Below are 24,036 nucleotides of genomic sequence, written 5' to 3'. Positions count from 1 at the left end.
CATCTTTGAAGAAAAAATGGTAATAATACCCAAAATTCGTCCTTTGCTGACCACCTTCTGGTTACAGGTCACGCACCTAAAGCTGTTCATGATCTCAACATTTTCCACACTGAGAAGAAAGGAAATAGATGAGATGTTCTCCAACAATTAGAAATTTTTGAACATCTTTCTCGAAATGATGGCCTCATTCTTCATGAGCAACTACAATTATTTGTTCATAACATGGTTTATATTAACTACATTTTACGTTATACCATTTTCTACTCACTGAGATAATTCTGTAATGGCATTTCTCAGCCTTTAAACTGTACTTCTAAGCTCTTATGTAGACAAATTTTTATCATGTCTGTTGATGTCAGGTAAAATATTGCCTCTTACTTCATGTATTACACATTCCACCTGTCTATATTTGGAATGTAAAGTAGCCAGTTTGTATTTGCAGCAACTAGATGGCACTTTTGGTGTAACATTCACCTGCCCACAATTGTTAAAGCGGGTGCCTCAGTCTGATGCTATCGCAGCTCAACATGTGGTGCACCTCTTAGTGGCCTGCATCTATGTTTCGTATTTTAATATTTTGTGACTAAAGCATTATTGCTTCATATTTATTTATACATGACATGCCAGTTTAAATTGTTTTATTTCTGATGATGGCACTCTTAGAAGCAGCCGAAACCTAGGTCAAAAAGACTTCATTTTCGCAACCAAGGGCTGCAATTGTTTTAATTTTACCCTCAAAGAAATGTACGAAATAATGGAAGCAGGAGCAGCAAAAATTGGATTTACAGTAAACAAAAACAACATCAAATGCATGGTAATGTCCAATTTTAAGGCAAGTAGGTTGTCACAAGACCTGAAGGCCTCCAACAAATGTTTAAAAGCTGTCATCTGCGTCTATTATTTAGGTGTTCTCTTAATTAGCTATAATAGGAGACAATGTAGTAGAGAAAGGATACAAGGAGGAAACAGAGCCTATTATGCAACCTTACAGGTATCCTCAACCAAGTTAAGAGTATACCATTAAACTTGTGTGGCCATTTGTTACATGTGGGTCAGTAATATGCACGATGATAGCAGACATAAGCAATAAGGATTTGAAAGGAAAATCATGCAAAAATTTATGTGGTCTTGAGAGAGGCAGAGGGTTGGAGAATAAAGTACAACCATGAAATACAAGAGCTTACACAAGGGAAAGATATAGTGAAAATTGTTAAATCTCAAAGAATATACTGGTGAGCACATAACGACAAAACAAATAATGAAAGGCAGACTGCATTCCACCAGAAGGAAGGGCCGTGGCTGGACACTGTGTTGGCTGACCTTCTCAAAATGGAAATCTGAGGATGGAAAAGAAAAGCAGAGAACATAGATGTACAGAGGAAGATTGTTGAGGAGGCTAAGACCAAACAAGGGCTGTAGTGCCGAAGAAGAAGAAGAAGAAGAAGAAGAAGAAGAAGAAGAGGAGGAGGAGGAGGAGGAGGAGGCAAATTGTGGACCTTCACAAAAGTGGCATGTCTTATTATCAAAATGTGGTCTACGTGGTTCACAATGCTCCTTAATGCACAGAATATATTCAGTAATAAGTTTTGGTATAACAGAAAAGCCTGTTTACTATTTTACTTCAGATTTCCCCATGAAATATCATTGTTAAACCATAAAATTTTTGAAAACATAGTCAGCGATCTTAAAATTTGTTAAAATTAAAATTTAAAACAGTCTTATCAAGACTGTTTTAAATTTTAATTTTAACATTGTTAAACCAAGTAAACACCATGCGGTAACAACACCATTGTGACCAAAGTTCATGCAGCACATGACGTGAGGAACACTCATGTATGTAATTTACCTCTACTGTCAAAATTTATGTAAATGGTTGAAACAATGGAGGTTATGGCTAAGTTAAGGGTGTGTTTGATTCGAATATTACCAAACTGTTGCTATAAATTAATTTATCAATCATCATTTTTCATGTGAAGTTCTTCTGTTGTTCTTGCAGTTACATTTTGAATGTTATATGGATTGTTATTTAAGCACTAGAAACTGTAGTGTTGAATGAGATGCTTAACACTTATGACTTGACTTTGTTACAACAAACTGTTCCCCGGGGCAGTATTGATCACAACTTGCATTTGTTACCAACAACTGAGGTGTCCTTTAGTTGCAATGTAAGGAAAATGACCAAAAAGATGACCAACTGTGACTACGGCTAAAAAAAAAACACCCACCAGCACTCTGCTGCTTTAATAAAACAAATTGTCCAGGAGCTATTGTAGGAAGTCGTCCTTCACAGGGCTTTTTCTTCTCATCTTATGCCCTCAAGTAATTACCTTTCTCACTCTTTGGCATACAGTCATCAAAGAAGTTTCCTTCTTGGAAAAGAGCTGCTTCTTTTTCAAGCCAATAGGTTTCCACAGGCATGAAACTGGGGAACTAGCCTTGTCAGACTGTTTTAGATAATGTGAAAGCATAAACTGTAAATGATTATTTCTCTCTCACGATAATCTGTTGTGTTCAATAAGCTAATGTAAAACACTATAAAAATATATAAAAATGAATTACAACTTACTGTGATAAAGTCTATTTTAATAAAACAGAGTACCCACAAATTCTTATAAATTAGTATAATATTACTCATTTTTGAGTTTGGCACTGGCCTGTACAGACACACAGACCGTTTCATATTCAGTAGTATTAAAGGACTACCGTGCAAGTATAAAAATGTGGCAGTGAGAATAAATGCATAAAGAAATCTAACTAATTACTTAATGCCACAAATTCATCAGTAAAATTGTGTATTCACAAACATTAAAAATATCTTGGCAGTAGCAGAAAAATCCAGGCACCATCAAGTGCGCAATTCAACATCAAATTTTTTACCATTAGGTCCATGGGGGTACTGAAAATATCCTTATTGATTTTCCATCTGGCTACTTGTATCTCTATCACAAATATGGTAGAAAGCTGCCAAAGTGTCTAAGGCTCCAGTGAGATGGGATCTAGCAGCTAAGGTAGCTTCCACTTCACAAAGTGTTTAGCTAATAATTTTGTGAAGTTTTATCGGTATTGGAATTAGCTACACTGTAGTAGTATTAATACAATTAGTTGCTTTCTTAGTAGACAGGGAATTTCGAGACCACTATTGTTAGTTCCATAAATAGTTCTGCTGGTGTACCTGAACTTACGTAATGTAGACATATAGGTTTTTTTTTTTCAGTAACTGTAAAATTTTACCGTGAATGTGAAGTGTGGGCTCTGTCATAGATTTGTGAGTAGTGGGTTATGGAGTGGGATTTGCTCAAAGCATTTTCACTGGGGGTAACGCAGTGGGGAAGCCACTGGGCATTCTAGCAAGATCCTCTCCTGGAAATGCAGAATCTGTAGTAGTAATAAGTTGATAGAGGGGCAGAAGTGTAAGATCTGTGCCCTTCAGGTGCATTTACAACACGCAAAGGAGGAACTACATAGGTTCAGGAGGGTGAAGGGTGGTGGGGAATGGGAACTGGCAGTTGGCAAGAAGGCAGCTAGGAGCAGGAGGTATTCAGACAGTTATACTTTGCATATATGCGATAGATTTGACCAACTGTTAGAGTTGAGTGGAGAGGAGCCTCTTGTAGCTGTAGATGTAGGGAACATGCAGCAGTCCTCAGCAGTTAGGTTGGTTGGTTGTTTTGTTTAAAAGAGGGAGGGAAGGGACCAAACTACAAGGTTATTGGTCCCTTGTTCCTAATAAAACACTGCCACAAGTGAGAGAATAAAACAGACAAGACATATAAAACGAAACGGAAAGAAAGGAAAAATCGCAATAACGAAGGAAAGGCAATGAACACTAAAAGGAACAAAAGAGGACAAGAAAACAACAGAGACACTAGAAACAGAAGAGATTAAAACAAGAAAGCAGATTACAGTGGCTGGCCGACCACAAGAAGAAAAAGGAAATGCCAGCCACTCTGCAACACATTAAAACCTCCACCCTAAAAGCACTAGGGTGAAGGACACAGAGGGAGACGGATATGCGCAAAAACTTAGATACCCACCCTAACAAATAAAATTAAATCAGCCAATGAGGCGCTGTCAGATAAAATGAGCAGCAACGAGTCCGGTAACACAAGATTTCGTCGCCAAGCGTGGCCAATGCGGAGCCGGCAGAGTGGGTTTTTACTGGGTTTGAGCACCGGAATGATGGTGTTCTCCCGCCATTGCGATGGAAAGACACCATCGCACCAGATCCAGTTGAAGATGATGTACTCAGATGAGAGATGTTTAATCATCTGGCTATGTCGGGGCAATGTGCAAGGGCACTGAGGAACTCCCACACTGTAAATGTGGCGTTATAGGATTCACTGTGGCGTGTAGTGAATAAGAGGACTTTCCCTTCCAGCCATCGTTTGAGAGTGCAAAAGGCTGGGGGGTAGTTCTCCGATGCAGAGGATCGAGCAAAGTGCTCAGCAATCGCGTTTGCATCAATAGATAACATGCCATTTATGGTAACACTGGGAACAACTGTTGGGGTCTGCTACACCGAAAGTACATTTAATCTTTGCCCAGACTTGGGAAGGCGACGTATGGCACCCAATGGTCGAGACGAATCTCTCCCAACACTCCTGCTTCCGTCGTTTGATGAGTTGGCAAACTCAGTCACGGAGCCATTTAACGGCTATGAGGTGCTTCAGGGAGGGTGCCACTATAGAGCTTGCCAACGCTCCTTAATTGCTTCAGTGACTTCCTGCGACAACCAAGGGACTGCCTTATGCCGAGGGCACCCTAAAGAGAGAGGGATCGCGTTTTCTGCTGCAGAAACAATTGTTGTAGTCACCTGCTCAACCATCACATTGATGTTACCATGTGGGGGAGATTCACCAGTGATTGCAGAGGTGAAAGTTTTCCAGTCTGCCTTGTTTAAAGCCCATCTGGGCAGGAGTCCGTGGGCCTGACACCGGGGCAGTGACAGGAAGATGGGGAAATGGTTACTACCACACAGGCTGTCATGTGCTCACCAGTGGATAGATGGGAGAAGTCCTGGGCTGCAAAATGATAAATCAATGGCCGAGTAACTACCATGAGCCACACTGAAATGTGTGGCGGCCCCAGTATTTAAGAGTTAGAGGTCGGCCAGTAAGCACGATGTCACCCCACAAGGAGTTATGGACCTCAAAATCTCCCAAAAGTAGAAAAGTTGATCAATCAGTGCAGCTACTGAATTCAGGGGTACTGCACCATCTGGAGGAAGATATACACTGCAGACAGTTATTTCCCGTGTCGTCGTCCTCCTGACAGCCACAGCTTCAAGAGAGGTTTGAAGGGGCACAGAATCACTACAGACTGAGTATGGGACATAAATGGAAACTCCACTTGACACTCCATTATAGTTGCTACGGTTCCTATAATATCCCTGATAGCCAGGGAGGGCCTGGATCCGCATTGCCAGAAACCAGGTTTCCTGGAGGGCAATGCAGATAGCAGGTGTGAAGCTTAACAGTTACCGTAGCTCAGCCAGGCGGTGGAAAAACCGCCACAATTCCACTGGAGGATGATGTCATCGTGAGACTGGGAAGGCATGGAATATTCAATGAGGCAGTTTATGCCTCAGGGTTACCTGCCTCCCACCAACATATTGCCTGAGCAGTCTATATCCATTGTGTCTGAGGGTCTGCTGAGATCTAGGTCCTCAAGAGATGCCAGAATCTCCATCCAGTCCTCAGACGCAGAACTTGTAGGTAGCGGTGGTGTGGGTGCCATGGCAATTTTCTTGGTCTTAGGGGGTCTTCTTTTTGGATTTCTCTCACTGCTCCTTTGGTTTCCCTGACTGGAAGGACTTCACTGGCTCAGTCTCCGGGACTGAGGATGAGCGTGAGGTCCTACAACCAGTTGCTTTTGTGCTCTTCAGCCACTGGTGGGTATCATCTTTCCCACTAGCAGAAACCGGGAAGGGAGTGACCCAAGGGACCCCTTCCTAGTGAGAGAAGCTGAAGAAGACTTAAGCTTCTCCAGCTTAGAAGTGGAGATGGACATCCCCGCTGGTTGGGAGGGTGTTGCTCCTGAAGTGGATGGTGCAGGAGCAACAAGGAGGGAAGTGACCCCCACCATCAAGGGGGCAGGTGTAGTCTTCTGGCTCGGACAGGTGACTGGGGTAGGCGGAGCTGATTGGGCTAGAACTGTTGTAGCGGCAGCATAAGACGATGTCACGCATGTAGGATATAGGCGTTCAAATTTCCTCTTAGCCTCAGTGTAGTTCAGTCGGTCCAGGGTTTGGACTCCACGATTTCCCTTTCTTTCTGGAGAATCCTGCAGTCTGGCGCACAAGGCGAATGGTGCTCTTCGCAGCTGACACAGATGGAAGGCGTGGAACATGGAGTATTAGGATGTGATGGGCATCCACAATCTCGACATGTGACACTGGAAGTACAACGGAAGATATATGGTCGAACTTCCAGAACTTAAAGCACCGCATCGGGGGAGGGATATAGGGCTTTACATCACACTGGTAGACCATCACCTTGACCTCCACAGGTAATTTGTCAGACTTGAAGGCCAAGATGAAGGCACCGGCGACAACCTGATTATACCTCTGAGCCCACTGGACACACCAGACACTGTACACCTCGCCCCTCTAAATTGGCACGCAGCTCATTATCAGACTGGAAAAGAAGGCCTCTGTGAAATATGATACCCTGGACCATATTTAAGCTCTTATGGGTTGTGATGGTTACAGAAACATCCCCCCGGCTTGTCACAAACGAGTAACATCCGTGCCTGGGCAGAGGATGCTGTGTTGATCAAGACTGACCCAGATCTCAATTTGGACAATCCCTCCACTTCCCCAAACTTGTCCTCTAAATGCTCAACAAAAAACTGAGGCTTCATCATCATGAAAGATTCCCCTTCAGCTCTCGAACATACAAGGTACCAGGGCAAATAAGATCCGCTGCCATCCTTAGACTGACGTTCCTCCCTTGGTGTCGCCGAGGAGAACGATTTTGGGGTCGTACTTCTGTGCATTGAATTGAGCTTGTGAATGCTTAGAGACTGCTGGTGTTACACCACCAGCAAGAGATGGTGGACTACGCTTCATCGCGTGTCACCTGCCCTGATGCCATCCCCTACAACCAGGGGCCCTCCCCACGGGTGCCATCCAGCCACAGCAAAGGCCACCTGGCAGGATGGCCATTGCCGGGAGTCCCGATGCCCCAGGGGTATGGGCATCTACCCCTTGTCATACGTGGGGAGTCAACGGCACAGGCATCAGCAGAGCGATCCCCATGTGGTCAGGGGGCTACAGCCAACAGGGTACACGGCAGCCCCACCACAACGGACTGGCTGCCGTGCTGGATATCAGGTGCAAAGAAGTCCACGGTCATCGTCGATGAACAAAGTGACACTGCATAGTTCATGGTGGAAAACAGACCAAGGAAAGTGTCCTCGCCCAAGAGATGGAGAATGAGTGGGACTGAATTGCAATGATGAGAAAGTGGACTAAAGATCTCAATGCACAGTGGACACAATGCACCATTTAAGGCGCCCTTCCTCAATGGGCTCGCTCTTTTGGATAATGGAGGTCAAACCCTACAGGGGGACCATCACATAAAGGTCGAAATGTGTGAAACTTCTTTTAGTCACCTCTTACGACAGGCAGGAATACCTCGGGCCTATTCTTACCCCCGGACCTGCAGGGGGTCAGCAGTTAGGAGGCCTAAGTCAGTTGCAAAGTCTAACAAAAAGAAGAAGGTTCTGCTGCTAGGTAGTTTGCACGGTAGAGGTGTGGGATAGCAGTTGTAGGAATTGGGTTGGTTGGTTGGTTGTTTGGGGGAGGAGACCAGACAGCGATGTCATTGGTCTCATCGGATTAGGGAAGGACGGGGAAGGAAGTCAGCCGTGCCCTTTGAAAGGAACCATCCCGGCATTTGCCTGAAACGATTTAGGGAAATCACGGTAAACCTAAATCAGGATGGCCGGACGCAGGATTGAACCGTCGTCCTCCCGAATGCGAGTCCAGTGTGCTAACCACTGCGCCACCTCGCTCGGTGCAAGAATTGGGGAGTGAGTACCAGGTCACCAGCATTGTGAAGCCTAGTGCAAGGTTGGCTCAGGTGACTGACAGCACAGGGGAGTTATGTAGGAATTTTGCGAAGGAGGATCAGGTAGTGATAGTGAATGGAGCAGGGGTGGGGAATATAATGTAGGTGGTGACCTGGTGCTGCACTAACTGGTGGCACTAATGTGCATTCCGTGCAATTGTTTCAGTGTCATGATCAGCCTCATCTTAATGTGGCTGTTAGGCACCTTAACATAGGGCTGGAGAGGTTGCTGACGGAAGAGGGCATGGGTCACATTTAAGTGGTGACAGTTGGGTCTGTCAGAAGATCGGGTTACACTAGGCATAACCTGCACCTCAATAGCTATGGGAAAGGGAGGCTGGTAACGCTTGTAGGTGACAGTGTAGTGGCTGGTGGTGGGATCACTCGTGGAAAAATTCCTGTAGTAGTTGGGTGTTAGAGTTGCATCTTTTTTAGATTGAAGTCAGCTGATAGGTATACCTGCTCAAAGGAAGTCCCTCTAAATAAGGGCTCGCGTTCAGAGGACGTCATGTTTCCAAATAGAGAAGGAATTAGCATATTTCATCAAAATATAAGAGGTATCAGAGATAAAGTTAGTGAACTGCTTATAGATGTTGACTCTGAAATTACTGGTATGTCGGAGTACCACTTAAATAATTTGACAATTCAGAGGCTTCCTTTACCAGTATGCAGATAAGCTGGCTATTTTTCAACAAGTTCCTTATGGGGAGTGGGAGTGGCTATGTACGTTAAAAAAAAAAAGTATTCCATTTGAGTCCATAGACTACCACAGCACCACACTGAACAGATATTTGAATGAAACTAAACTTCTAATTATTGTTGTTTATGGGTTCCCCAACTCTGACTTCAGAGCATTTCTGCTCAAGTTAGAGAGGGTTCTTGATTCACTTTATAGGAAGTACCAGAAATAAGTTAAATGTGGTGACTTCAATATAAATTTTGTATATGATGGTGCAAGAAAAAGGATGCTGGTAGATCTCCTAAATCCATATGATCTGATGCAAACTGTGTTTTTTCAACTAGGGTGTAGGGGAACAGTAGCACAGCCATAGACAATATTTTTATTCATTCTTTAGTACTAGATGGACATTCTGTTAGTATAATGGTGAATGGCCTTTCCGACTATGAAGTGCAAATTTTAACATTTAAAAGGTTTTTGCACTTGAACAAATGTCACATATAATTACAAACAATGTAGGAAAGTTAATTCAACAGCAACAGAGAGTCTTTTAAACCTTGGCAAAGAGCAAAAGTGGCAGGACGTTTATAGTGCCGATAACATAGATGATAATAGAATGCTTTCCTTAACACAATTCTCATGCTCTCTGAGAGTTGCTTGCATTAGAAGATTCTAAATGGGGTACTAACAGTAATAGGCAGCCCAGGTGGCTGACTACTGGGATAAGGATATCACGTAGAAAAAAGTGGAAATTTTATCAAAATGTAGCTACAGCAGCCCATTACAATCAGTATTGTAAAGTGCTTAAAAATATTATTAGGAAGGCAAAGAATATGTGGTGTGCAAATAGAATAGCTAATTCACAGGATAAATAAACTGCCTATTGGCTTCTGTCTCGGGTTCTTCGGCCGACGTTCATCTAATGATTTTTCTGACGTTTCGCCAGCACGAGTGGCTGGCATTGTCAAAGCTTCACCCTCCATTGCCCCACCGGCAACAAGTGGCCACGAAAGCCTTAACAATTTCACAGGATAAAATTAAAACCATATGGTCAGTTGCGAAGGAAATGTCTGGTCAGCAGCACAAGGTCGATGATATAAAGTCAGTTCGTAGTAAAAATATTTCTGTTACTGATAAATCAGATATATGTACAGCATATAACACTCATTTTCTGAGCATTGCTGGTGAATCAAATAAAAATTTAGTTTCTACAGAGAATTGTATAATTTTCTTGGCAAATGGCTTTCTGAGATTGATGTCTGAAATACTCCTCTGTGATAGAGACAAGGGGGAGATTGAGTCAATAATTAAATAACCGAAGACTAAGGACTCTCATGATTATGATGGAGTGCCTAGCAGAATATTAAAGTACTGTACTGCACATGTTAGCCCTCTATTTAACATATTTGTAATTAATCCAACAGCAATAGAGTGTTTTTTAAACCTTGTCAAGGAACAAGAGTGGCAGGACGTTTATAGTGCCGTAACATAGATGATAAATACAATGCTTTCCTTAACACATTTCTCATGCTCTTTGAGAGTTGCTTTCCATTAGAACATTCTAAACGGGGTACTAGCAGTAATGGGCAGCCCGGGTGGCTGACTAGTGGGATAAGGATATCATGTGGAACAAAGCGGGAATTATATCAAAATGTTAGAAGTAGTCACAATCAAGCTACAGTAGCCCATTACAAACAGTATTGTAAGGTGCTTAAAAATGTTATCAGGAAGGCATAGAGTATGTGGTATGCAATAGAATAGCTAATTCACAGGATAAAATTAAAACCATATGGTCAGTTGTGAAGGAAGTGTCTGGTCAGTAGTACGAGGTTGACGGAATAAAGTCAATTTACAGTAAAAATATTTTGGTTACTGATAAATCAGATACATGTACAGCATTTAACAATCATTTTCTGAGCATTGCTGGTGAATTAAATAAAAATTTAGTTTCTACAGGAAATCATATGATTTTCTTGGCAAATGCCTTTCTGAAATCGATGTCTGAAATACTCCTCTGTGTTACAGACAAGAGGGAGATTGAGTCATTAATTAAATCACTGAAGACTAAGAACTCTCATGGTTATGATGGAGTGTCTAGCAGAATATTAAAGTACTGTGCTGCACATGTTAGCCCTGTATTTAGCCATATTCGTAATTTTTCCTTTAGGAATGGTCAGTTTCCTGAACGATTAAAGAACTCAGGAGTAAAGCCGCTTTATAAAAACGGAGAAAGGTATAATGTAGGCAATTTTGGACCTATTTCTATTCCATCAGTGTTTGCTAAAGTTATAGAAAAGGCTGTGTATGTAAGGATAATTGATTGTTTTGTATCACACGATTTGCTATCAAATGTACAGTTCGGCTTTAGAAGTCATTTAACAACTGACAATGCTTTTCACTGTGAGGTATTGGATGGGTTGAACAAAAGGTTTCGAACACTAGGCATATTTTTTGATTTAACTAAGGCATCTGATTGTGTTGATCACAAAATATTGCTCCAAAAGTTGGACCATTACGGAATACAGGGAGTAGCTCACAGTTGGTTCACCTCTTACTTTAGCAACAAATAGCAAAAGGTCATTATTCACAATGTTGAGAATGGCTGTGATTGTGTGGTCTAATTGGGGTACAGTCAAGTGGGGGGTGCCTCAGAGATCAGTGTTGGGACCACTCCAGTTCCTTATTTATATAAATGATATGCCTTCTAGTATTACAGGCAACTCTAAAATATTTCTGTTGGCTGATGACACTAGTTTGGTAGTAAAGGACGTTGTGTGCAACACTGGCTCAGTTTCAAATAGTGCAGTTCATGACTCAAGTTCACGGCTTGTAGAAAATAAACTAATGCTAAATTACAGTAAGACTCAATTTTTAAGTTCCTAACACACAATTCAACAAAACACGACGTTTTAATTTCACAAACAGTTCAAATTTCTATGTGTTCAGATAGAGAGTAAACTGCCATGGGGAGCTCATGTTCAGGATCTTGTTCAAAGACTTAATGCTGCCATTTTTACTATTTGAACAGTATCTGAAGTGAGTGATTGTTCGACGAGAAAATTAGTCTACTTTGCTTATTTTCATTTACTTACGTCATATGGGATTATATTTTGGGGTAACTCTTCTCATTCTAAAAGGACATTTTTGGCTCAGAAATGGGCAGTTCGGGCAGTAAGTGGTGTAAGTTACGAACCTCTTTTCAACCTCTGTTCACAAGTCTGGGTATTTTGACACTGGCCTCTCAAAAAAAAAAAAAAAATTATATATATATATATATATATATATATATATATATATATATCTTACTGTCATTTCTTGTTAACAATATTAGCTTATTCCCAAGAATAAGCAGCTTTCACTCAGTTAATACTCGGCAGAAATCAAACCTGCATTTGGATCGGACTTCCTTAACTCTTGTGCAGAAAGGTGTGCAACGTACCGCTGCATCAATTTGCAATAAACTACCACTCGAATTCAAAAATCTTAGCAGTAATACACACACTTTCAAATCGAAACTGAAGAGTTTCCTCATGGGTCAATCTTTCTGTTCTGTCGAGGAGTTCCTTGACCTTGAAGATTTGCTCCTCAATTTTGTCCTACGGAACTTGACTTGTAAATAAATAAATAAAATCATGAAGTAGATGAGTTAAGAAATTTTGCTACCTAGGCAGCAAAATAACTGATGATGGACAGAGCAAGGAGGACATCAAAAGCAGACCAGCAAAAAGGGCATACCTGGCCATGAATAGTCTACTATTATCAAAAATAGGGCTTAAGGGGAGATGTAATAGATTTTGGTCCAAAAAATCGATTTTTCAAAAATTATGTTTTCTTGGTCTACACAGTTCAGTCTATGTTGTGTGAGAATTTTATCGTGATATCAGCTTTAGAAGTGCCTTTAAACTGTTAAACTGATTAACTCTTCACTGTTGGCCATTCCCACCTTTTTCCGACATCTGAGAAACTGCTTGCTTCAATGGAATTTTTGTAAATTTGAAGGCTATTTTCTTTCGATATCTTTGGCTGGCATTTACATCTTTGCCTGAAAACTTTCTTCCATATGGTTTATTTGCGTTTTGACAATACTAACACACATTAGTAGGTGCAAGGTTGAATTCACAAACCGTTATGTAGCAGTCAAGATTTATGCATAATGGGTGGTGGAAAAACTGTGTTTAGGAAATGGAGGTTTCATGGAAATCGGTTTACCAACAAAAAAGAGGGTGCAGGTCCAAATGAAGAACATAAGCTCTCAGCTTCAGCATCGAATTGTACAGGTGCATGAATGGTGTTGATATGGATTCCACAGGATTCAGACATAGTGCAGGCTATAAAGATTTCATGTTCATGTGTTGGCTGTGAAAATATCGATTGCATGATTGTTGTTGAACAAAGAAGAGAGGGAATAGCTTGTGATTTTAATTTAATTTGTAATTCGTGTGGCTGTGAATTTTGGTTTACCTCCTCCAAAAAATCTGACACTAGTACCTACAAAAGCAATTTTAGGTTAGCATATGTTCTGAGATGCCTTGGACAGGGCAGGGAAGGTAGTAACTTATTGTATGGTTTTCTAAACATGCCTCAGTCTTGTGAAAGGTTTGAAAAAATAAATAAAGAAATGTCTGATGGTGTGTGATACTGCCAAAGTCTCTATGAGGAAAGCAGTGGAGGAATTAGAGAAAATAAACCAAAAGAAATAGATCCTGGGGTAGATATTCAACACAGTGAATCTCCTACAAATGTTACTGACTTCTGTTACTCACTTCTGTAAAGTTTGGAAGGTAGGAGACGAGGTACTGGCAGAAGTAAAGCTGTGAGTACCGGGCGTGAGTCGTGCTTCGGTAGCTCAGTTGGTAGAGCACTTGCCCGCGAAAGGCAAAGGTCCCGAGTTCGAGTCTCGGTCGGGCACACAGTTTTAATCTGCCAGGAAGTTTCACTAGCAATATTCATTCAAAATTAAGGAGCGAGCACTGATGCTGAAATTCCTGAGATGAGAAAATATACTGATATTTGTAGGGTTACATTGTTAAGCTGCACCCTAGCTTTTTGTAGTGTGACCTATATTTGAGTTGCTACAGTAAATCATCTACACTAATTCTTAATTTAATGTGACAACTAATTTTCAGTGGTGTACCTCTAGCAGTGCATTCAAGTCTTGCTTGTCCAGATAGCTTCTTGTCAATTCCCTTCCATCAAAATCTAGTTCAGCTTTGTACCTCACTAGGAAATTTCCTATGTCAATTCCTTTTACATCATGAATAGCTCTAACCATAACATCTGATTCCAGCTCTGCATTGATTACATCTAGTCTCTCCTGGGGTATGGATCTGTAAAAGAAAGTACATAAAATGAGGCTATGTTCTACAAAAAGTAATTTCAAGCAAAGTAATAAACGTTAATAGCAGTAGTTTGTAATAGGGTACATGAAAATATGACCATCAGCTATAGCCAAGTATCAATTCAGAGTTCTGCACCTTGCACAAAATACAGAATTTACCCAAGGCACAGCTTGCTCTACTGTTTTTCGCTTACACATTACCTGGTCTCCCTTCCAACATTATCATGAACATTTCCTCTAGTGTTCCAATAAATTTTGGGGTTTTTTGTAATGCAGCGCGTAAATGGAATCAGCTAAAACCAATGCCGCTCACCATGTGTTTCAAAGGACATGCTGCACTGACAGGAAATATCTGTCTGTACCTCATTACAAACAAAATATTTTTTAAAAGTGGAGTTTTGTGTGCCTATTCGCTAAAGCAATTCCAAATTAGTCTAGAGTTCTATTCAGTTTAACGCTATTTATGAACAGGGACAACACCACATGACAAATAGCGATAATTCCAGCAGCAGCTGAGCAGAACAGGCCAGCATGTGAGGCGGCTGGGTGAGCAAGTCATTACCAACACGCGATTACGGGTATTTTAGTGTGTGTTGTTGTCAACTAACAGAGTGTCTCACACCCCATACTAATTCAGCCCACTGTAATTATCACTTTTTGACTACCCAGTGAATACGTCTCAGATGTACCCAATTTGCCTTATTTCATGCGCCAGACTGTACCACACTATTAATCTGCTAGCTCTGATATGACATAGCACACTAAATTTGGAAATGAGCTTTCGAAGAGGAGCACTTCCACCTTGAAAAGAATTGTTTGCAACTTGAGGCAAACCCACATTTTCCAAAAATGATCTGAGTTTCACCTAATAGTATTTGTCTGAAGTGACTTCATCTACACATGGTATACATGAAATTAATGAAAAGGCCAGTCTAGTTGTTCTGTAGAACATTACTGCGTCCACAACCAGTTTCGGCTTTTTTGTTAATCCTTTCTCATGTTGATCTGAAAAATGACAAAATAATATCCAAAAAAATATAAGAAAAAGTCTGGTGGATTTAAAAGCCTGCTTGTCAAATGATGTCAGGATCATGATCCACTTGAGAATGATCATGACATATTAGACAAGCAAGATATTAAATCTAACAGACTTGTTCTTATATACTGTGGATAGTAGTTCATCACTTTTCAGAGCAACTTGAAAAAGGCTTTAAAAAAAAAGGCTGAAACCCGTAGTGGACTCAATAAAGTTATACAGAGCAGCAGCCTTTTCATTAATTAAACAACCGGTTGCGGAGAAAATGGAGATGCTAATAAATGAAACTCCACATAGAATGCATCTGACAAGTCTTGGCACGGGGGTGTGGCAAGTGTGTGAGCATGACGCACCTACCACAGGAAGTCATTAGACATGTAAATGTCTTTACAAATCAACAATACTGTGTAAGATCAAGGGAGTTTCATTCTAAAGAAATAACCAGTAAACCCCCAATTTCGTAAAGAATCAAACTCCGTATGATTACTTTACAAAAAGGTTAATGTGTTAAATATTTGACATAAGCATGCAAGTGAGAAGAAGTTTAACCATGTTTGACGATATGTTAAATGCTATCATTATCAAACACTATATGGGCGTAGTCTGAGCAATTTGTGCTCCGTTTTTAACAAAAGTGTGTTTTTCAAACATCTCAATGTTTATGCTGTCATATTTGCTGAGCCAATTGTCATACAATGATATAATTTTCCAGGTACACTCCATGGCATTTGTGGATACTGTCTGCAGACTGAGCTGTGAAAGCAATAAATCAGAATATCATAATTGATGATACTGTACAAACAGCGGAAATGTAGTAAGCAATAAACTTCTTTCCTTACACCATCTTTTGGGGGCTGGCAGCAGGAAAAAGTTTCAAAAAGCTTTGAAATTAAGTGTACACTTTATCTCTAAGTTCTTTCATTCTTAAATATTGGATGGATATAATTTGGCTAATATGAAAGTCATGAGCTATGATGCCTGAGGATAAACAGTTCCTAACTATAATACTTATCATGTCAAACTTTTAATGTAAGATTATTCTATCAATAGTATATTACAGGACCATTTTAAATTTGAGGAATAATTAGTCACATGAAACAGCAAAAATAAAATTTTTGTTGCTCTCAAAGCAGTCAGATATGCAATCTGCAACTGGGGCCATGGACCACAAACCTGGTTGGCAATTTAGCAACATAAATGTCATACACACAGATTTCCTCTACTTCCCACTTTCAATTCTGTCTATGAACCACATTACAATAGCTCCAATGAACCTGAAGGTTGGTTTTACCACCACAGTTTATCGATAGTTACGGTGGTAATGGATACAGTATACCCTTTTCTCCTAGCCTCTAAACTGATGCCCAACCAGTAATTGAGGGACCTACAGTGTAACATAGCCGATGAAATAGAACTTTTTTCACATTTACACACCACTACCATGCACAGGTGACTGTGAACAAGTCCAGCAGCACCTTGGGACTGAAGCCCAGATACTTGAATTGGTGGTCTAGCACATGCTCCACAAAGTACACGCTTCCAAGATGCTAACTTTTCATGAGTGAAATGTGTTTTGACATTACGTATTAAAAGTACATTAGAAATGTAAATAAATATAGCAAAAACCCATGCCTAGATTTATTCTGCTTCTTTATAGCATTTGTACAAAAAGCTAATTAAATCCTTGTTGCTGTTGTGGTCTTCAGTCCAAAGCCTGGTTTGATACAGCTCTCCATGTTACTCTATCATGTGCAAGCTCTTCATGTCTGAGTAACTACTGTAACCAACATCCTTCTGAATCTCTTATGTATTCATCTCTTGGTCTCCCTGTATGATTTCTACCCTCCACACTGCCCTCCAATACTAAATTGCTTGATGCTTCAGAACATGGCCTACCAACCAATCAATTCTTCTAGTAAAGTTGTGCCACAAATTCCTCTTCTCCCCAATTCCATTCAGTACCTCCTCATTAGTTATGTGATCTACCCATCTAATCTTCAGCATTGTTCTGTAACACCACATTTTGAAAGCTTCTTGTCTAAACTAGTTATCGTCCATGTTTCACTTCCGTACATGGCTACACTCCATACAAATACTTTCAGAAAGGACTTCCTGACACTTAAATCAATACTTGGTATTAACAAATCTCTCTTCTTCATAAGCTCTTTCCTTGCCATGACCAGCCTACATTTTATACCCTCTCTACTTCGACCATCAACAGTTATTCTGCTCCCCAAACAGCAAAACTCATCTACTACTTTAAGTGTCTAATTTCCTCACCATCACCTGATTTCATTCGACTACATTCCATTATCCTTGTTTTGCTTTTCTTCATGTTCAGCTTATATCCTCCGTTCAAGACAACGTCCATTCCGTTAGACTCCTCTTCCATGTCGTTCCCTGTCTCAGACAGAATTACAGTCATCGGTAAACATCAAAATTTTTATTTCTTCTCCCTGAACTTTAATTCCTACTCCAAATTTTTCTTTTGTTCCCTTTACTGCTTGCTCAACATACAGACTTTATAACATCAGGGATAGGCTACTACCCTGTCTTACTCCCTTTTCAACCACTGCCCCCCCCCCCCCTCCCCTTTCGTGCCCCTCGACTCTTCTAACTGCCATCTGGTTTCCGCACAAATTGTAAAAAGCCTTTTGCTCACTGTATTTTACCCCTGCCACCTTTAGAATTGCCATGAGAGTATTCCAGTCAACATTGCAAAAATCATTCTCTTAGTCTACAAATGCTACAAACATTGGTTGTCTTTCCTTAAGATGTTTCCAATGAGAAGCCATAGGGTTAGTATTGTGTCGCGTATTCCTACATTTCTCCAGAATCCAAATTGATCTTCCCCAAGTTCGACTTCTACCAGTTATTACATTTGTCTGTAAGGAATTCATGTTAGTATTTTCCAACTGTGACTTATTAAACTAACAGTTCATAGTTTTCACAACTGTCAGCACCTGCATTCTTTGAAATTGGTAGTATTACATTCTTCTTGAAGTCTGAGGGTCTGTCTCATACACTTGCTAACCACATGAAAGAGTTTTGTCATGCCTGGTTCTCCCAAGGCTATTAGTCGTTCTAACGGAATGTTGTCTATTTCCAGAGCCTTGTTTTGACTTAGGTCTTTCAGTGTTCTGTCAAATTCTTCATGCAGTATCATATCTCCCATCTCATCTTCATCTAAGTACTCTCCCATTTCCTTAATATTGCCCTCAAGTACATCTCCCTTGTATAGACCCTCTATAAACTGGGTAGATCACATAACTAATGAGGATGTACTGAATAGAATTGGGGAGAAGAGGAGTTTGTGGCACAACTTAACTAGGAGAAGGGATCGGTTGGTAGGACATGTTCTGAGGCATCAAGGGATCACCAATTTAGTACTGGAGGGCAGTGTCGAGGGTAAAAATCGTAGAGGGAGACCAAGAGATGAGTACACTAAGCAGATTCAAAAGGATGTAGGCTGCAGTAGGTACTGGGAGATGAAGAAGCTTGCACAGGATAGAGTAGCATGGAGAGCTGCATCAAACCAGTCTCAGGACTGAAGACAACAACAACAACAACAACAACAACAACATATACTCCTTCCATCTTTCTGCTTTCCCTTCTTTGCTTAGGACTGCTTTTCCATCTATGTTCTTGATATGCATAAAGGTGGTTCTCTTTTCTCCAAAGATATATTTAATTTTCCTGTAGGTGGCATAGATCTTACCCTTAGTGATAACTTCTACATCGTTACATTTGTCCTCTAGTGATTCCTGCTTAGCTATTTTGCAGTTGCTATTGATCTCATTTTTGAGACGTCTGTATTCCCTTTTGCCTGCTTCATTTACTGCATTTATATTTTCTCCTTTCATCAATTAAATTCAATATCTCTTGCATTACCCAAAGATTTCTACTTGCCCTCTACTCTTTGTTTATTCAAAATTGTAAGCTCTAACAACTTTACCAACACTCTTCATTCAAAACTAGGTGGAAGAGAAACTGGCAATGTGAGAAACTATACTCAGCATTACAAATACTCACCATATTATGAAAAGCGTAAGTTGCTACTCACCATATAGAAGAGATGTTGAGTCACAGATAGGCACAACAAAAAGACTACTAAACACATAAGCTTTCATTCAGAAGGCCTACTTCTGTAATAGACGAAAAAAACACACACACACACACACACGCATGCAAATGCAAATGCAGTTCACACACACAGGACCACTGTCTCTGATTGCTGAGGTCAGACTGCAAGCAACTGCACATGATGTGAGAAGCAATCTGAGTGGTGGGGTAAGGAGGAGGCTGAGACAGGGAGGGGGAAGAGCAGGGCTGGGTGGAGGTTTGGTAAAGTGTTGTTGTGGGGTCGTACACAGGAACGAGGTGGAGACAGGGCAGGGCAGGGCAGCTACATGCAGGTTAGAAGAAGGGGATGGGTGGGGTGGGGTGGGGGGGGGGGGCAGAAAAGGAGAGAAGTAAAAAGTAAGAAGACTGTAAGTGTGCTTGCGGAGCAGATGGCAGTGGAGTGTGAGCAGGGAAGGGGATAGATGGGTGAAGGGCAATGACAAACGAAGGTTGATGCCAAGAGAGTTACAGGAATGAAGGATATACAGCAGGGAGAGTTTCCAATTGTACAATTCACAAAAGCTGGTGTTGGTAGGACGGATACAGATGGCACAGGCTGTGAAGCAGTCATTAAAATGAAGAACACTGTATTGGGCAGCGTGCTCAGCAACTGGGTGGTCCAGTTGCTTCTCGGCCACAGTTTATCAGTGGCCATCCATGTGGATAGACTGCTTGTCGGTTGTCATGCTCACATAGAGCGAAACACAGACATTGTAGCTTAGCTTGTAGATCACGTGACTGGTTTGGTGCACAGCTCTGCCTTTAATGGGATAGATGACACTTTTTACTGGACTGAAGCAAGTGTTGGTACAAGGATGTACTGGACACGTCTTGCCCACACCTCTCCCCATCCACGAATTTCTCCTACCGTGCAATGCCAAATTCGTGGATCCCATCTCACACATAGAAACTCTTGCCCTCCTGGAACTAGAGCAGCATGCACAGCACTACCTTAAAAAATTCACCAAACTGTTCACTTCCTACTCCTACCTTGGACTACCACTATCCACCACCTCTACAACACCTTCCAAACCTCTCCCACATCCCCTCATAGCTGACAAACTCTGCTTCGCAGGCCTACCACATTTACCCCACCCTCAAAAACTTCCTCACACAGAAATCAGAACCTGAACAGACCTGAAACAAGTCGTGAACCTTTCCTCCAAAAGCCCCAAAGAAATATCAGTCCTACCCAAAGGCCTTATGTTTCGCTACACTCACAAATTCAATCACGCTGGACTTCGTTAAACACTTTCTCCTCTCCCAGTTCCTACAGTGGAAATACTTCTTCATCGCCAACCCTACCAATCAGACAAAGAACATACTGCAATCCACTACCTAAAATCTGATCCCGAATTCATAATACTACCTGGTGACAAAGGCTCCACTGCTATTGTTTTGAACTGCAAAGATTACCTAGCAGAAGGACGCAGCCAGCTGTCAGATACACCCACCTACAAACCCTGCCACAGTGACCCCATTCCATGAATCCAGCAAGATCTCCAGTCCCTCCTCAAATCCTCTGGCCCATCCCACAATCTCTACCTAGAGTTTCTCTTTCCTCACCCCTACCACTCCTCGCACTACTACCTTTTACATCATTCCTTGAGTCCATATACCCTGCTACCCTGGACCTCCATTGTAGCTGGTTACTGTGCCCCAACTGAGAGAATCTCTGCTCTCACACTCCAACACATTCAGCCCATTACCCACAACCTACCCTCCTGTACAAAAGATACCAACTATTTCCTCCACCAACCCCCCACAGTTTCCGTTCCTTTACCACATGGTTCCCTGCTCGTCACTATTCATGCCACCTCCCTTTGCACTATCATCCCTAATGCCCATGGCACAGCTGTTCTTTAACACTACCTATGCCAACGCTCAAAGGATTCCAAACCTACAACTTCCTTCCTGGTCACCTTAACAAACTACATCTTCACCCACAACCACTTCTCCTTTGAAGGCATCACCTACATACAAATCTGGGCTACAGCAATTGGCATTCGTATGGCACCATACTATGTCAACCTTTTCTGGTCCAATCTAGAGGGATCTTTCCTAACCACCCCAAACTCAAACCCCTCACCTGGTTCAGATTCACTGATGACATGTTCGTGATCCGAATTGAGGTGAGGACACCCTATTAACATTCCAATCCTCCAGACCCTCAACACCTTCTCCCCCATTTGGTTCAGCTGGTCCTTTCAACCCAACATGCACCTTCCTCAATGTTGACTTCCACCTCGAAGATGTCTACATCAGTACCTCTGCCCATATGAAACCTACCAACCAACAGCAATACTTCCACTTCGACAGCTGCCCCCATTCCATATCAAGAAGTCCCTTCCATGCAGCGTAGGCACCCGCGGCCATCGCACCTGTAGTGACGACCAGCTCCTCTCAAAATATACCAGGCAGGTCTCACTGTGGTCATCACAGAACTTAAATCACCCTCCCAATCTTGTACAGAAACAGATCTCCTGTGCCTTATCTCTCCAGTCGCCCATTAACTGCCGAAGTCCCACTGTCTGGCCACAGAGGAGCATTCTTGTCGTGACTCACTACCACCTAGAACTGGAGCAACTAACTCACAGTCTCCACCGGGGTTTGGACTGCCTCTCATCGTGCCCTGAAATGACGACTGTCTTACCCACAACCCTCTTACAGTGCCGTCCACCAAACCTATGCAATATCCTTGTCCATCTCTACACAGCCTCTGCTCCCAACCACTTGCCGTATGGCTCATATCCCTGAAATATTACTTAGACCTGTCCCACGTATTCTCCCACCACCCTCTACCACCTATCCCAACAAAGGCAGGGCTACCTGTGAAACCAGTCATGTGATCTCCAAGTTAAGCTGCAACCACTTCGTTTCACTCTATGTGGGCATGACAACCAACAAGCTGTTTTTCATCATGAATGGTCATCGACAAACTGTGGCCAAGAAACAGTTGGTCCACCCAGTTGCTTAGCACGCTGCCCAATATAGTGTTCTTAATTTTAATGACTGCTTCACAGGCTGTGTCATCTGGATCCTTCCCACCAGCTCCAGCTGTTCTGAATTGTGCACGTGGGAACCCTCCCTGCAATATATCCTTCATTCCAGTAATCCTGTGGGCCTCAAACTTTGTTAGTCCTTGTCCTTCACCTACTTATCCTCTCCCCTGTTCCCACTCACAGCCTTCTGCTGCACAAGTGCACCCATAGTCCTTTACCCTTTACTTCTCTCCTTTTCCACCCCCACCCCCAAAACCCACCCTGCCCATCACCAAATTGCACCTAGCTGCCCACCCTGCCCTACCCTCTCTCCACCTCATCCCTGTTTATGCTCCCATAAACAGCACTTAATGTACCCCATCTGTACCGTACTCTCCCTCACCCTCCCCACCCTAGTCAACTCCTTACCCCCACCACCCACACTGTTTTTCCTAGCATGTGCAGTTGGTTGTAGTCGGAGTTCAGCAGCCAGAGCTGTGACTGTGTGAATGTGTCTGTATATGTTGTCTATTTCAAAAGAAAGCATTCTGAATGAAAGCTTATGCATTTAGTAGTATTTTTGTTGTACCTGTCTGCGACTCAACATCTCAGCTATGTGGTGAGCAGCAATCTATCCTTTTTGTAATATTGTCATTATTCCAGCCTGGCTTTTCCATTTTTTGATTTTGCCTATTGGCACTTCTTTCACCCCATAATCCAGTACTGTTTTCCTTTGTTACTATTTTCTAATTCTACTATTCTCATTGTCTATCCTTTTCTTTCTCTACTTTCCAGTGTTTTACATGTCGCCCTCGAAACCTCACCACATGCTCTTACTTATGAGCGACACTGTACCAACCATGAAGTCTGTGCTCAACATGTTGCTACAAGACCATACTGATTGCACTGGTGCTGCTGCTCGCAGTGTGCCCTCGGTTGCCTGAGATTGCAGTCGTGTGTGTGAGTTGCGTTTGCGTGAGTGTGTTTGTGTGTGTCTGTTGCCTGATTTTGACAAAGGCCTCACAGGCAGAAAGCTATATTTGTGACAGTCTTTTTATTGTGCCTATCTGGACTCAGCATCTCCACTCTACGGTGAGTAGCAACTTTCCTTTTCGTAATATTATAACATTCTATTCTTTATTTTCCATTGTTTCATAATATTGTAATTATTCCATCCTGAATTTTCCAGTGTTCAACTTAAAATATTCAATCTGACATAGTGGGGGTTTCATTGCGAACCCTCCTGGTAGATCAGACTTTTGGAAATATTTACTGAGTACAGAAGATTTAATACTCATCAAACAATACTGCATGGATGAAAGCTGTCGTTGCTTATGTTATAGTAAGTAAACACTAATAATAATAATAATAATAATCTGTTACTTCTGCTGGTCTTCATCGTGACATTTTTCTTTTCAAGTATTGACTGGGAATTCATTTTAACTGCACTAGGCCTTCTACTTGCAGGTATATCCTCCTCCAGTGGTCTCCTCCCCTTGTATTTTGTAGAAATCCCTTTAGCTGCTCTCAGGTAGAGTGCTGCTCTGCCCTCTTCCATTTCTTCATACTTATAGGATTTGATGGTCTGTGTCCAAACACAAATTTCCTAAAGCAGTACTACTTCATTCTCAGAACAGATGTGATTTTTTTAGATTAGTAGAATTCCTAGCACTTATGTCAGACACCTGCAGACTTATAAAAGATTTGTTGATACCTCAGCATTTGGCATAATCATATTGTAACCACAAAGTCTCCAGTTCAAATCTCACAAGTAATATAGCTTCTTTACCATTTTTTTAATACCATAC

The 24,036-nt window shown here is 41.7% G+C and overlaps 1 protein-coding gene across 2 annotated transcripts in view; it reads right to left on the bottom strand.

Moving 5' to 3' along the window:
* The window catches only part of LOC124605747 (zinc transporter 9), a 188,759-nt gene that overhangs the window by 19,231 nt on the left and 145,492 nt on the right, over nucleotides 1-24,036 (bottom strand). For both annotated transcript variants that reach the window (XM_047137626.1, XM_047137627.1), the window contains one exon: nucleotides 13,886-14,078. In XM_047137626.1, the coding sequence (XP_046993582.1) occupies nucleotides 13,886-14,078 (193 nt within the window). The remainder of the gene's footprint in view (nucleotides 1-13,885; nucleotides 14,079-24,036) is intronic.

Source organism: Schistocerca americana, chromosome 3 (assembly GCF_021461395.2).
Source record: "Schistocerca americana isolate TAMUIC-IGC-003095 chromosome 3, iqSchAmer2.1, whole genome shotgun sequence".
Lineage (NCBI taxonomy): Eukaryota > Metazoa > Arthropoda > Insecta > Orthoptera > Acrididae > Schistocerca > Schistocerca americana.
The sequence above is the reverse complement of the archived record's forward strand: the minus strand, read 5'-3'. Positions and strand labels throughout refer to the sequence as shown.